Genomic DNA, 16,326 nt, shown 5'->3' with positions numbered 1-16,326 from the left:
CAGTAGAGTATCACTGCCCTCTTTCTTATATTACATCCTCAATCTTAAAGAACTAATTCAAAACACACAGCTTGTTTTTAACCTTTTCCAAGCATTCATTTTGCCAGCACCTCCTCTGCAGACTTTTTAGTATGTATAATGTTACTGCCGCTTCCTTCTGTACACAGTCACTACAGAGTCAGTCTTCTATGCCCTGCTATGCAGAAGATCGGTTTTTTTTCCTATCTCAGATGTCTCAGTCTAATTATCTGCTGCTTACTTCTGTTCCCTGGTGGTTATTTTGGTCCTTCAGAAAACTAGAAAATTAACATGGTTTGAATAGTATTTTTATAGGAAATGAAACTCAATCACATGGCACTGTAGCAGGATACCTAACTCATCTTTTATTTCAGAAAATAAGTTTCTAGTGTAAATCTCAGTTTTCACATATGCTTCTGACTTTCCAAAACAGTCACCTTAGAGGCTGAAATACTCCACACTAAGTTCATATTTAGAGGATGTTATTTATTTTAAAAGACCAAGCCACATTCCTTCAGCCATTTTAGGCTCCCAGAACTCATCACACAATGACATGCAAGAAAGAACTCAAGAAAAAAAAAAAGAGAAATCATTAACAGTAACGTGTGAGTTTCCACATATTAAGCCTTCAAATTAACATTTTTGTTTAAAAGGTAGCTAGCTTGAGTTCAGGAATAAGGCCATATCCAGATGAAGAATTAGTGCAGAGCACGTGTGGTGTCCATTTACACCACACTAACTGCTCTGGGTTCACTACTTCTGAAATTTCTGTCAGGAAGACTTCAGTAGCATCACTGGATTTCAATCCAGTTGGTGGGTAACAAAAGAAAATAGGAACACAGCTTAGCATGGTATGGCTGAACATAATACTATTTTTTATATTCTGAACGTAAAGCCTATGCAATATTCGTGATATGGAAGGTCCACCACACTAGGCTGTCTAAGCAGGTTAAAATAAAAAAAATAAAAAGAAACAACAAATGCTGTGACTTACACATCACGGTTCCAAGCCCTCAACCAAAACCGGGAAATGTTAAAATTTGTTCTGTGAAGTCAGTTATACTGAACATTTGTTATAATCTGGTTTTCCTTCAGATTCCAAGTTAAATAAAACCTGTATTATTTGCTATGACTAAACATGAATAACTGCCAAACATTTAGAAAACCCAAGTGACCGCAGAAAATTCCAATCCAATAGGTCCAACAAATAAGGAAATACTAAAATATCATTAAAATTTGCCTTTATTTTTCTTTTGGTAGAATTCTACACAAACGAAGGTGACTATGTTTTACAAGATTTTTCCCAATATAGTAATTTTTCAAAAGGATCAAGAACAGTATAAAACTGCATATAACTTTTTCTGTTGAGGGCTACAGTGAAGTTTCTTCAGTTGTTGTAATCCTGGAGAGCTTGAGCCATGAAAAGCTTGCCCAGGTTCTGTGCATTGAACTCCTTAATATTCTGGCAGTAGGTATTAATTTGACCTGTCAATAAAAAAGAAGTGTAAACCCTTGTCACTTTTGAAATTCAGAAAGACATATTGGAGCACAATTTTTGAAAAGTCAAACATTCATGAATAATGCAGGATTTAGAGAGAAAAGTAACCAAAACAGCTCAACTACTCTACGCTTAGGAATTTTCAGTATTCCCAAATAGCTTTGGGAAGAAGAAGAAGAAATTAAATTAGCAGAATAGGTAAACTGGTATGCTCAAACCTCCCTTAATTTTCCTACAATTTGTTACATACACTTTCTAGAAAGACATAGGACAATAAAAAAATTAAACAGTTCTTGCTGCTGTATCGGAAATTTAATCACATTAATTGTTCAGTTTAATTGCCCTAAAAAATACAAGATTGCATTTCAGTTCTGTTCTTACACATCTGCTGTCCCTATTAAAATATTTGTAACAAATATTCTTCAGTAGCCGATTGAAAACTGTGGTATTCCTGTTTGACACTTTGCTAGCCTTTTTTTTCCACCTAATATTTCACTTTACTAGCTATTTCAAAAATCACCAGAGTATGAAGACTTGTCAGTGCTTTACAAATCAAACGTGCCCATCAAAACGTTTTTATACACACACTGCTACAAGTTATTTCCCTTGTTTGCTAGGAATAGCAAAACATGAAGTCCGTTTAATCAAAATTAAGACTGTTTAGAAGGCCAATAAACTCTCAGTTTAATGTTCTATTTGAGAAGTTTTTTAATGCCTCAGAGACAAAAGAGCTAAGTTTCCTTCTTTATCCACAAACTTTACTTCATCTAAGTTAAGTGGATGCTTTCAATCCTTCCCCTGACTATGGTAAAAGAACAAATGAAGAGATTGCTTTGGCTGAAAACTGGTTTTTCCCTTAAGTATAATAGTTTTCAATTCCTCCTCTTATACGAGATGATTCATCCTTAGCTATCACATTCATAAAACACACGTGTACACACACACACACACCCCTCCTGCTGCATTTTTAAGCCATGCTAAACCCAAATGTTTAAATAGTTTAATGCAGCTAGGATTTGTTAACTGGTAAAAACTATCAAAACAATTTTTTTAAAAGGCTCTGGAAGGAATAATAATTAAAGAACATGTCAAAAATTTAAGAGTGACAGTTCAAATTGTTTTTTTTTTAATATCAAAGCACTCTTGATCAGTTTTAAGGTCCCTTCCAACTTAAGCCATTCTATGCTATGACTCACTCCTTTCTGTACACTAATTTACCAAGACTACAGTTTAATTTTCTCTCGGTCCAAAAAAAGCTTACAGCTAACTGATCCAAAAGTCCTGCTACAGTTAAACGATTTGCTTTTGTGTGACATTTTCCAAATTTAGATTACTTAGCAGGTCACCTAGGTTTTCTGCTCTCTGTTGCCAGTGTGAGTCTCCAGGTACTTTTATCTTTCCAGGAGGCACAGGACAAACACTGATTTCAGTACCAAACTGTGGCTATGTCCTACCACTAGACTGAAGAAATTTGGGTGGGTGGGATCTACACTTAAATTTTGTGCTTGTTAATATTTTCATTCACCTTGGCTTGCAGAAAGAACGGGGATAGTTTCCCTAAAACTCTGGCCACAGAAATCAGAGATGTTCTCTCAGTTTTCTGAGAAATTCCAAGTAAAAATCTCAGCTGCTGCAACAGCCAGTTCAGCATCTCAGGATGTTACCGGTTACTCAGGGCTGCAGACAACTGCTCTGCTCTGAATCAGTAGTTCTAGTCCAAACATCTTATTCCTGCCTTTGTCTGTAGAACCCTCTAATTTCTGGAGTTGAGGGAGTGCAGGGAGCAGCTTAGTGATTGCAGCAGTCCCTACACCTGTTCACACAGAAAGTCCACTCTGTGGAGCATTTATTTCTCCATCTCTCCTTCAAAATCACATTTCACCCTCTCAGGATGGAGCCAGAAAGAGGCTCTGGCTGCTGGTCCAGTCCTTTCCCACAAGCCAGGAGGCACAGATGGTCAGGCAGGAGCTACATAGCATGGTAAGATAAGTAAAGGGAGAAAGTCCCCAGGCACCAAATCTAAAGCTCAGTGCAGCCATTCTGGTTAAATACAGTGGCTTGCTTCCAAAAAGTTACACGGGTGCATATCTGCATGGCTAACATGCCTCTGTTACTTACCTAGATGCGTGTGGAAGCTTACTTACATGGGCTCTCCACCAGCAATAAGGCTGTGTTTCTTAGCAACTTTTTTTTTTAAAATACTTCAGACGTTAGGGCTGTAGGTCACAGGTTGAAACTGCTACCTTAGTCCAAGTGAAGGACAGTATTCGGAATACTACCATTACCAAAATATCACACCATAACGACAACAGTAATCACAGAATGATTTAGATTGGAAAAGACCTCTAAGATCATCATGTCCAACTGTCAACCCAATACTACCATAGCTACTAAACTATACCCTGTAGTGCCACATCTACGTGTTTTTTGAACACCTCCAGGGATGGCAATTCCACCACCTCCTTGGGCAGTTCTGTCCCCAATGTCTCACCACTCCTTCAGTAAAGAAACTCTCCTAATATCTAATCTAAAACTTCTCTGGCACAATTTGAGGCCTATCACTTGTTACTTGTGAGAAGAGACCGACCCCCATCTCACTACAACCTTCTTTCAGGTAGTTGTAGAGAGAGCAATGAGGTCTCCCCTCAGCCCTCTCTTCTCTAGACTAAACAATCCCAGTTCCCTCAGTCTCTCCTCATAAGACATGTTCTCTAGAGCCCTCACCAGCTTCACTGCCCTTCTCTAGCAATGAAAAACCCAGATGTTTTCTAATGTAACAACTGCACTTTATCCCACGCTAACATTCATATATGAAAAGATGAGTTGAAGAGGTGGCTAGAGCGTTACCTGCAATGAGGAGTGACTCCATTCTTGGAGGTGGCTGTGGTGGTTTAAAAAGCTTATTGATGTCCTCCTCAGGAAGAGGGGCTTCTCCTCGGCTTTGACGCTGCATATTTTCTTGCTGACGTCTCTGCTGGTACTGAAAATAAAGCAACACAAACAAATTGCAACAGGACTTCCAAAGCAGCAAAAAGTTTCTCTTTTCAGATGTTTACCTAACCAGCAAGTACCTTTTAAAAACTACGCGTATTCAAGGGAACTGAGGTTATTTCAAATAATGTAAATGCAATACACAGTTTATTTCAACTCTCTGGTAACAAGCATTTCCACCTGCAAGCTAGCATTTTAAATACGTGAGGCACTGGAAAATTACGTGGTACTGAGGTGGTGGGGTTAATTTTTAAAATTTTTTCATAGATGTAAATACAGTATCTGATGGAAATAATACATTGTAGTAGATAAAGGCCTCCATTTCCCCAAGCAAAAAAAGGAAAATAAGCTTGGAATATGTAGGTATGAGGAGCCATTACCTCAAATAGTTATAGAAACGAGAAATATTATATTTTATGCAAGTTAAAGGTCAAAACAATATTATTGTGAAATGAGGAAAGAACTTGATTAAGCCAAAAAATATTAACTCTAAACAGAGAGCAAAGTGGCGGCTGATAAAAAGCATAATGGTTCATTTTCCCATTCCAGTTATTTAGATATTCTGCTACTTTGATGCCATTTCTTTGTGGGTTTCCAGAGTATATACCAGTGTAGCAGTTTGTATAAATTATTCTGCTATTAAAAAAAAACAAATGAAAAAAAACCCAAACCAGATTTGTTTTCAGTGCCTCCTTCTGCCATGTAGATTACTTGAAGTTTATGAAAATTAAGGCTGATCATTTCTTCAGACCATTTCTTGCAGAGGTTCAAAAGCACATACGTGAGATTTCAAATCATATCTCACAGCCACAAACTACTTGTAAAGTTTGTCTATTGAAGCCCTCATTCAACACCAAAAAAACTATAATAAACAAGCCAAAGGGTACAGGGTGTTTTCTCTCATTTAAGTGTATCTGTGCATAAGAGTCTGAAAACAGTTCATACTTGGTGGCGTACTCAAACGAAGTAATTTTTTTTCCCAGTCGCAGTGACAAATACAAGTTTTTGGACAACGTTAAAAATAAAATCTTAAATGCCCATATTTGTATGTGAATTGCATGTAGTTTCTTCTTTCTTTGCATTACCCCATTCACTTCTCAGCAGTCTGCCTATTATTCTCTATTGAAACGGCTTGCTCTTAATCACAATTGCTCCATTTTAAAAATGAAGTTAAGACCACTAACTATGCTGCAATGAGCCACTACTAAAGCAGCTATAGTTAGTAAAGAAATTAAGTGAGACACCATGGAACCTACTTTGCTCTGCTTTTCAAAATAAATAGATCCCCTTGGTTATACAAAAACCTTTGAAGTGGATGCCATCTTTCTATTCAAATTAGGCAGCAAAGGAAAAAAAAATTTCTGAACATGCATGAAGCTTGCATGTCCTCAGGAATTAGAAAGCCAGGAGACAATCACTGATCATGTGCTGCTTCCTTAAGATACTCCCTGTTCAAGGTATACTTAGGTGAAAAAAAGCTAATTTTGATTTTAAAATAGATAGCACTTCACTATGAGTATTCTTTTTAATAATTAGCTTCTTTCTGTAGCAATACCTGCAATTATTAATTTTTTTTAGTGGCCTGGCCCATTTTCAGCTGGCCGATACTGGATCTTACCATATCTCTGCTATATTAAAGAGTTCTAATTTATGTTTTTAAGCAGGTACTTCTTGAGTAAAGCAAGTCATTTGCTAATTTATCACGACGTGCATTGCATTTACTAAGATCTGCTTTCCAGGCTTTTAAATCATTTTCATAGTGGTTTTTTTCCTATGCACCAGCATTCTTCTATAATTAGACAACCAATTTATCAAATGCAATCTCCAAATCACAGAACAGTGGAAGTTGGAAGGGACCTCTGGAGGTCACCTAGTCCAGCCCCTGTGGTCAAGCAGGGCCACCCAGAGTCAGTCTCCATACTCAGAATTCTGTACCCTTAGCTCTTTCGTATTTTAAAAAGGCCCTTTGGCATCAGGAATTAAAAGCAGCACCTCATCAGTATCACTACTCATGTGGTGGTATTAAAACACAGTTTGTTTTGGAACAATTCACTAGTTTTCAGGTCTTTCATTTCATTTACTAAACCTCTAATCCCTGTGTCTACAGAACATTCATCGATGATTTTGGTTTATCATAAATCAGTAACAAATACGTAAAAAAGTAAAGAAAGATCAAGCCATGCTACGTGTCAGCGGAAGTGAATCCATTTGATAATTCCCCACTGACTTGAATATCGTATAAATCTACTTAATGGCTACGTTTCTGTGTGAATTTTATCTTGCTTCAATCCATATTCATCTGTCTTAGATAACACCACCCAAACCATACTTCGTGGAAAAAAATTCTCTCATTCAGATTTTCCATGTTACCAACCTGGTGTTTCTGCTGCTGCTGTTTGCTGACATTCCTCAGGTAGGTATTGTATTTAACAATGTCTTGGCTCATCTCATCCACTCTGTCCATCAGCAGCTGCAGACTCTTCCCTAAGTGATTACTGAAACACAAGAAATATTCATGAAAGATTGAGTTTGTTAAAAAAAAAAATAATTAAAATTTAAAATTCATTTTAAGTCACTTGACCAGCATTTCTGCACTAATGGCACAGTTTGCACACTTTTAAGTTCCTGGTTATCTTTGCTCATACATTGATTTGATGACACTTTACATGGCATCTCCTCCTCTAGCATCTTTGCCACATTGCAAATACCATACTTAAGGGTTTTGATCTTTGCAGGGAACCTCTCAATTATGAAAAAACAGTGCCTTGCATGAATTTACTGATATTACAGATGCAGGTAAATTTTTTTTTAAAAAGAAGTTTGATGCTTTTGTGATATGCAACCCCGAACGATGTTCCGGAGATGCATTCAGAGAATTTGGTTTCAAGTTACTGCTGGCTTTTTCACGAGTACGTAACCACTCCTTTGCAGGGATAGTTAAATAACCCTCAGAACTCCATCTCATGAACCAGTCTACCAAATCACACCTGGAAGCTCAGCAGACATTGCTCGATCTCAGCAGCTGAGAGGGAGTGTTGTGTCCAGCCCAGCCAGCTCCACATTCCATACCACAGGCAACATGGAAGCAGCAAGGCTGGGCACGCCCAGTTCCAGTTACGCGATCTACCGCCTTGGCCAGACAAACGCGGTCTGTTAAACAACTTTTGTTGTAACTGTTTTTAGCAATGTATTCAGTATTTTGCAGGAACGTTCAACTTAAAGTATAGCTTCCAAGTTAAAGTTTTGGAAGTTTTTAGGTTGGTGCCCATGGAGACAGTATTCACCTTAAATCGTGTTTACGGGGTAGTGCAGTGAAAGAAGGATACTTATTGCTCTCTATTGATCCCTTTGATCAGAAGCTAGTTTGTTGGCTCTGATCTGAGCCTTGCCCAGTCCTACTTGGCTGAAGACCAACGACTCAAAAAGCTAAATCCCAGTCTTCTCATCTGAAATCCACTACTACTGGTGAGAGGTTTTTTTCAAATAAAAAGTTAGGTGCACTTCTGTCAGAATCATATCCTTCAGTCACTGCTTCTCCACCTTATTTGAGTTTCTTTCCACCATGTACAAAACGTTCCCACCACCCTACAGCCTGTGGGCTGGGGAAACTCTTTAAACTGGAAGAGACAGGCATAAAGTGAAAAAAGAACCACATACATAATACCATGCATGTCCCTTTTTAAGTGTAAATGACTCCACAAACCCACAGAACTGAACTGGAGATAGAAGCTGGTAACGTACTGAGGCAGTAGAGGATACCTGCTGAGAACGTAGCTGATATCTGAGCACTAGGACAACTATTTCACTAGCTCAGCTGCCTGCTCAGTGAACAAAAGACTGTATCAGTAACTTCAGACCAGAATTTATTTACAAGCCAGTTTTACATCTCAGTTACATACAGGGGCAGACAGTGAAGAGGACTTCAGCTACACAGCAGCAAGAGAGGCGCCACTATAACAATTATTTTTACACTTCTTGGGGATTTTTTGGTTGAATATTTCAAGCACATAATATTTAGAACTGTGGAATATTGCCATTGCTAGGGGTGTGCATATTTTTAGGTTTTTATAGAGTTTATGTTATACAGAGTTCATGTTAGAACTGGATATTATCAGAAATGCCTATGTAGGTACGTACCCACTAAGAGCCTTGTAGGGCATGTGGACATCAGGAATACATAATTATTTTACAGATAGTGTCCAAGTGAAATATAGCTGGTTACAGAGAATGATTTTATGTGAATCTCTTTGGGACCAGCTTAGTACAGTAGAATACAGAAACAGAGAGAGTTATTGTTAAGACATTGCAGTAATATAGTGTTTGCTCTCATTGCCAGGAAACAAAAGGCTAAAACCAGATAACTTAAACAGATGTGAACAGAGACATGAAGTGATAAGTATGCTGCAAATACAGGACCAGCTTTTTCCTCGGTTTTCATGTGGTCAATACCCTTTTTTTCTCCATCTCTTCAAAAAACAGGAAGGCCAATAGAAAGTTACTTGTAAAAATGTATACATACAAGTTTAGGCAAGTTTTACTTAGCCAAAGTTTATTCCGGTGAGATTTAGGAAGGCAAATTGTATTGTTTCAGTCTGTTCTTTCTTGTGCACTTCCCCAGAGCATATCTCAAAAATCACACTGCTAGGTAGCTATATGTCCCCTACATGTAAATGCAATTTAAAAATTAAGAATAAAAAAACTATGAAAAAAAAAAGATGTCAGTAAATGCTGCTCACATCCCCATCAAGACTCACTTTCCCACAAGGCTCTTGTGGCAGTCAAACGTAGACAACGTGGAGCTCAACACATGCCATTCTGAGGGCATCAGAAAAAGAACTGCATTTTTAATGGATGTATTTCAATCAGCTGATTCAGCAAAGGAGTCAATTATGTCACGTTTATATGTAGATTAGCGAGTTGTGTAGACCAAGAGGAACACATCTGTAAAGCAAAACAGCTGGTGCTGAGAAACCAATGTCCACTCTACACGAGTTTCAGGGGAGTTTCCTATCACAAGTTCTGATGGAGTCCAGTAATCTGAAAGCCCATTAGTGGCTGAAGCACAGTAGGAATCCACCTAAAGCCTATTTTCAGTTTAGTTTCATCAGAAACAAGTCAGGTCTGAGTGGTTATGATCCAAGCACAGTCTGGAACTGAACTAAAAGACACAGCTCCACCTTATGTAGCACCAGGAGACCAGCAGACCTCAGGAATCAGTGAATCTTCATGGGAGAAAAATACCAGCTGCAGACATGCTATCATACTAAGCATCAGAAAGTGCACACACGGGGACTATTTTTTTGGTGAGAAATATAGATAATAAAAGGAGAAAAAACATAATGGAGCTTCTCTCACAGTTAGGACAGTCAAAAAGTATCCGTCATGTGAATTTTTACACATCTAATGAAGAAATAACCTGATGTGAGAGCACTCCTTCACCAGAATTGCTATTAGGATGACTCACCTGTAGTGAGTGATCTATAAGACTTCCAGAAAGCTACCATTTGTGACTTATCTGTGTAGCTTGGATGACATAATAAAAAATTTCAGGAAAAGACAAACACATACAAACCGTCAAAGGGAAACTATCAAAGTCTGTTTAGAGAAACAAAAAAATCAAACAAAACAAACCAAACCAACAGACTAGAAAGTGCAGAAAGCATAGCCTGCAAAGCCATTTCTCGTGCTGTGCGTTTTTGCTGTAAAGGCTTATACCTGACAGGGTATAATCCTTCACCCAAAAGGGCAGATATGAAATCAAGGCCTTGACATGTGGATTACTTGTGTTTCCATGTTCAACAATTATCAAATACAAAGGTCAAGTAACTCTGAGGGTGAGAAGTAGAAACCTTTGACCACAGCAGCCCAATCTGCAGATTACAGTCATGGTCCTTTCAGTCTTGTTCTTCCCACTGGTGAGCTTTCTGCTTGGCCATGTTCAGGTTTGGCATCCACAGAAGGAGAAAGCAACAACTGCACATCTACTGAACTCATGGATCACTCGCTATATGAGAGCATCCTTCCTGCTAGGATACAGACCTAGCTGAGAGGCCTGAATGCAGTCCTCCCTCTTCCTGAGGGAATGCTCATACCATGAGAGTCTCTCTTGGCAGATCTATTTTAAGGCCAGGAAAGGTGCAGTTTGCTATTGCCAGCAAAGTCAGTTTAAGAGGTTCCAGCATCAGCATCTTCCTGTCTCTCCCTCCTCTCTTTGCCCAAGGATTACAGCACTCTCAGCTGTATGGATTCAGCTGTTTGCGTGGGCACACTTGAAACTCTTTCAGTGAAACAGTCTACTGTAAACACAAAACCACCCTCTGTTGGGGCTTTTTTTTTTTTTTCAGGGAGATGGAGGGAAAGGCTGGAAGTGAAGAGTGGGAGCCTGACTTTTTCCACCAGACTATTCCGTGAAGCTATTTGTACAGCCATATTCTGAAACAGATGAGGGAATAAAAATCTCTGAGGGTGGGAGGGGTATAGAGATGAAATGGGAGTAGTGGGGAGGAATGATGTAAGCAGCTGGGGCTGGAACCTCAAAAACTGGCTCCACTTCTGTAGGATTCATCATGGGGGAACTACACATGAAGCCCACATTTGCTTCGGCATCTTTAATCAAGAAAGGACTCCAGACACACAACTCGCTAAAGGTCTGAAACACCCCAAATACAGCCTCAAGTTAGAAACTAAAGCTTCAAAGGAAAGCAGCAGTTCACGTGTTCTCAGCTTCCCAGGTCCTGCTCTTCAGTTTTAACTGTCTCTACACCCAGCTCGTGAGCCTCAGCTTGCACTTTTGGAGAAGCCCACCTACCTCGCACTGGCCCAGGCGGGAGCAGAGGCACCCAGCCTCCAACATCTGAATCATTGTGCTGTACCCAGGCACTTAATTTTCGAGCATAACAGTTCCGAAGCCAGAGGTGTTCGAAAGAGATGGTACCCTAAGGTAGCCAACAATTAACATAAAGGGACCCGTCATTTATTTTATTTTATTTTGCTTGCATCCTGGCTAAGGAAGATAAGAACAGGGAGCAGCGAGAGGGAGCACAGGAAAATCCTGTATCTGCTGCTCATTTTCTCCACTTCCCATCAGCTCTGCTGAGGCTTCTCTCAGTGTCACTGATTTTCAGGAAAGGTGCCACCCTTTGCAGTTTTTCTCCTACTGGCGGCAACAGCTTTGGGTGCATTAGAGAAGTACTGCTGGGCAAAGCACATTTTTTTGATTAAATATTTCTAAGTAGCATTCCCACCAGTTCGCAGAACTTGTTTACATCTCAGTATTTCAGTCTGAGTTCAACCCGTGCTCTTTTTAAGAGGATTTTGTTTGAATGAGATATCTAAGGCAGGAGTCTTGAGCTCCAAACTCTTGACTTTGATGTGTGCCTTAGGGCAACACATTTACCCTCTCTCTGTCAGCTTCCCCCATCTGCAAATTAGAGATTTTCATAATTGTTTTAATAATCCGTTAAGCACACTGAGATTTCTGAATAAGCGGTACAACGTATAAAGGTTAATATTGTTTTCAAAAGCCAAAGTAACCCTCCTTATGTCACTTTTGCAGAAATATCGCATCTGATGTTTGAAAAATATATCTGCCAAGTAGATGTTACTGCAGTAAACGTTCAGCACATGTTTGCTTCTACTGACGCACACTATTAGAAAAACTGCTAGAGACAAATTGAGATATTATAGAACAACCCCATTATGAAGCTAGACCACAAAAAAGCTTTTTTAAATTTAAACTAGATCATCAATAGAATAGGGAAGAGATGGATGAGAATGAGAAAGTTGGTTGTAATTATTTCTCTGAAGATCTGGAACATTATCTGACAGGATTTTAATTCTTGAGTCGCTATCAAAAGACTGGCAGTACTCCAAGGTCTTCAAGACATTTCGGTCCTTAAGGGGAGCAGGAGGATAACAGTTTGAGAAAAAGGCCTTTACTTGCTATTACTTGCTAGTCTTGTGCTCTTCTGCCTTCAACTTCTTTCCCCAGAATATTACAGTCAATTCAATTTCACAAGAGAAGTACAAATTTATGACCAAAAAAGTAAACTACTCCATACAATTATCACAAATGCACTTCAAAAGGATAAAGATATTAAGGTGCAGACAAAGCACCTCAAATAGGTACAGCTTCAGACAAGGTGGGTGGCTGAATGTGTGAGAATCTTGATGAAACAAACTCTCCCGAGGAGAAGAACTATGGGTAAATAATTTCATTGCTAAAACCATTGCTTCAGAAGATTAAAAAAGGTTTGGGGATGCTCCCAAAGGACAAAAAAAATCCCAAAAATCCCAACCAAACCCAACTCTCCCAAAAGAAGAAGAGAAAAAATATTTTTTTTTTTAAAAAAGGCAGAATTAATTCTACAACAGCAAAGTGAGGAGAATGTGCATCAAAATTCAAAGTTGATGTCTGAAATATTTTAGCCACAACTATTCAAAGAGAAAAATAAGGAAAATGCAAAGTGCAAATAAAACTCCAAAATAGTGGAGTTTTGAACTCCCCCCTACTTCGGGCATATATTTTTTGACAGAGAAATCTTTGTAGCTGAATTCAAGTAAAAAGTAGTTAATTTCAGCAGGCAGCGTAAGTCACCCTACCTGGAATAACAAGCACTAATATGTTTTAAATTACTCAGCTGCTGAGTTTTGCCTGTGCAAGATATCACTGAATGTAACTTGGCTGGTAACTAAAAACAGCTATCAAATATAAGAAACAGCTATCAAATATAAGAAAAAAAGAGGTACAAAACCTTAAAAATAAGCCTGCTAGGGTAATTTCCAAAACTTTCTGTCCTTCAAATCAAACTAAGCACCTTAAGTTACCCAAACAGACCAGGTGAGCCAGAATAACATTGCCAGGAAAGACAGTTTAGGAGACATAATCCAGAAATATCTCTGAAAACTGATAAATCTATTTAATTAATTCCCAATTAGCAGGAAATCCTAGACTTCAATAAGCTCAAGAAATTGCTGCCACTATATAGGATGGTAACTTGCTAAGTTCAAAGCAATGCACTTAATTGAAAGGCACTTTTAACCAGGTTTATCAAAAATCGAGTTCCACCTGTGTCATCGACAGGAACAAAACTGCACTGCTCCAAGAAGACACCCACTGGAAAGAAACTGATTCACTAAGCAAAAAGTTATCCCTTTTTTTCCTGTTGTGAAGAATTCCTCAGAACAAACGATGGAGTTTCTTTTTTCTTTTGGGCTCACGTTTTTGTTGATCACTTCTCATCCCATTTATTGACAGGAGGACCAACACAAAAGCCTAGTTTGCACCAGGCTACTAATACCATCATTCTAGAAAGGAAATTGATTTGTACAGTTCTTATCTTTTGTCAGGGCAGTAGTATGGAACAGTTATTACATAAGATGTAAAGTTGATGAAAAACTTCAACTGTGGTTTGCAATCTGTTCAAATTAATTTCCATTTCCAGAATTGTATTGCGTGACTAGTGGCAGCCTGTGCTAGGATCAAGGGAGCTGGGTAATCCCAACGTTTTTACAGGAGCACACCCATAGAAACAGTCAAGGGCAATGCTGTCGGGTCACCTGGAAACCTGCTGTATCCTCAGTACAGTCCCTCTTTTACACAGGAAAGCGGTAGAGCTCGTGAAGAATCATCGTCATCTACATCCTGTGTCCACCTTCTACTCAGATGGCAAAAGCTTTATGATCTTTGCACAAAGAAAGAGCCCGACAGGAAGCCTGCAAAGTCAAGCAGACTGAGCATCTCGGCAAAAATTCTTCACTTTGCTAATTCCAAGGTGCAAAGTCACAACTTTGCCCAACAAAACTATTGACTAAGCATCTCTCACTACATTCCCTGGCAGAGCTCAGCCCTATACCTGTTCTCTCTTTACGACTTTCTCTAAAAGCCATCAGATCCCTCAATACATCCACATAAGCTCAAGTAAAGAAAACAGAGTGGAAATTTTTTACTAACTCAAGCAACATATGGAGAACTAACACTATAGATCCATTAACAATAGCCTTACAGTTGTGGGGAGGGGAAGCGAAGGGGATATAGTGGGGGGGGTCAAAGGAAAAAGAAAAGAGGCCACTAGTTGTCAGCTAATGAGCTAACTTGGTTCTCAGAGGAGATCAGAAACTTGACAGATAATACCTTGACATAAAAAGAAAAAGTTACACCTCAAAAACCTATTAGTGAATACACTCCAGATTCCACACGCAACAAGATACTGCATCATTTTGTGTATCTGGTTATTTTGATCAGCCCAATAATAATGCAATTAACTGTACTATGCTGTGTAAGCTTTAAGCACCATCAAAAGCCCGATCACGCTGCCGGAGGCCATGCCTACTGTGTCGTAACAAATGTATTTTCAGGGCAAACTGCTGCAAGAACAAAAAGTTATTCTTAGATAAAAATTACGAGGCAATCATGCCAGAAACTCTTAAACAATTTCTAACATCATGAATGCTAGCTGTCATGACCATCAGTCTTAGCATTTTTGTCAGTTTCTCAGGTAGAAGGTTTATTATTTTTCCAAATACGTCCTGCTACAAAGTAGAAAAAATGCTACTTATTTTTTATTAAAATCATTTACAGAATAACTTAAGGAGTATTTAACAAAACCTACTTCTATTTCCAGATCTATTGACCTGAATTTTCTGAATGCCACTATTTTCTTGAAGAAATATACGCTGCTGAAAAGATTATACACTGCAAGCACTGCAGGTATATGCAGATTGCAGACTGAATCTAATGCTATAGTTTTAGCATGCAGGTTTTCCTTCAGCAAAAGAACATGAAGCATAAAGTCTTAACCCCATTAAAAGTCAAGGCATGGACTATAATGAGACTGGGATTTCACCCAAGGTGTTAAACTGTGGTTTGGGAAAGCGAATAAAAATACATCCATTATTGTAACAAGTACTTACCTGCTAGCCAGACTGAGCAATTCATGTCTATCAGCTACTGCGGATTTCTTTTCCAGTTCCCACAACATCACATTGATCAGGTATGAATTCTTAATTACAATGGGCACTTCTTCAAACATGTTTTCATAGGCAATATTTGCTTTTTTCAAGCTGTGAAAAAAGTTTAAAAATATTTATTAACATAACCAGTAACTCTCTTGTTCCTTTTGTGGAATTGTTGCTCCAACAACAACCGACAATTTTGTAAAAACTCTTGATTTTCACAGTTCCACAATCAAACAAGAGTCAAGTTTTGGTAAGAGAGCATTTGCATGGCAGAAACCTCACATTTACAAAAACTAGGAAAAGCTGCTCTAGGAAAAACTCTCAGAAGTCAAGCAGCCGCTTTGCTTGCTAATACTTCACTTACATGAAAAAGCCTCCAGCAAAAGACTACTGACAGGATTAACTCTGCCCCTTCCAAAATATTTTACGAATTTCCCTGCCATCAGGATTTCTTAAACAGAAGTGAACAGTTTGTCACACAACACTGATATATCTTTAAAAATCCTAACAACTACAACAAAAAAAACCTTCCCCAATAGCTGAATAATTAAAATTTTTACTGACCAAAAATTAGATTGACAAAATAGCGTGCATTTTGGAACAATTAAAATTCCATGCTGGATATTAAAATATAAATTTCCAGTGCATATATTTTTTACAATACACATATAAAAAATATTGTTATTGCTTTATAATAAAGTAGACAGTAATACCTTTCATAAAATGTGGAAATAAAGGCATGATCTACAAGTTTCCAAGGAAACAGATCCTTAACTCCCTTGTAAGCATATTGAGATTTTGGAATAAAATCTTTTGCTTTTTGCCTTTCCTCCTGCCCTCCTTCCCCACTCCCCCCCTCCACT

At 38.5% G+C, this 16,326-nt stretch overlaps 1 protein-coding gene across 1 annotated transcript in view; it reads right to left on the bottom strand.

Annotated features, from left to right (window-relative positions):
* Positions 1-1,242: 1,242 nt before the first annotated feature.
* Positions 1,243-16,326, bottom strand: part of EIF3H (eukaryotic translation initiation factor 3, subunit H) — a gene marked incomplete at its 5' end in the record, with an annotated part of 17,575 nt that continues 2,491 nt past the window's right edge. Inside the window, 4 exons of the mRNA XM_009872890.1 lie at positions 1,243-1,503; positions 4,364-4,496; positions 6,882-7,002; positions 15,419-15,568. Coding sequence (XP_009871192.1) covers positions 1,406-1,503; positions 4,364-4,496; positions 6,882-7,002; positions 15,419-15,568 — 502 coding nt within the window. The remainder of the gene's footprint in view (positions 1,504-4,363; positions 4,497-6,881; positions 7,003-15,418; positions 15,569-16,326) is intronic.

Source organism: Apaloderma vittatum, unplaced genomic scaffold (assembly GCF_000703405.1).
Source record: "Apaloderma vittatum isolate BGI_N311 unplaced genomic scaffold, ASM70340v1 scaffold367, whole genome shotgun sequence".
Lineage (NCBI taxonomy): Eukaryota > Metazoa > Chordata > Aves > Trogoniformes > Trogonidae > Apaloderma > Apaloderma vittatum.
The sequence above is the reverse complement of the archived record's forward strand: the minus strand, read 5'-3'. Positions and strand labels throughout refer to the sequence as shown.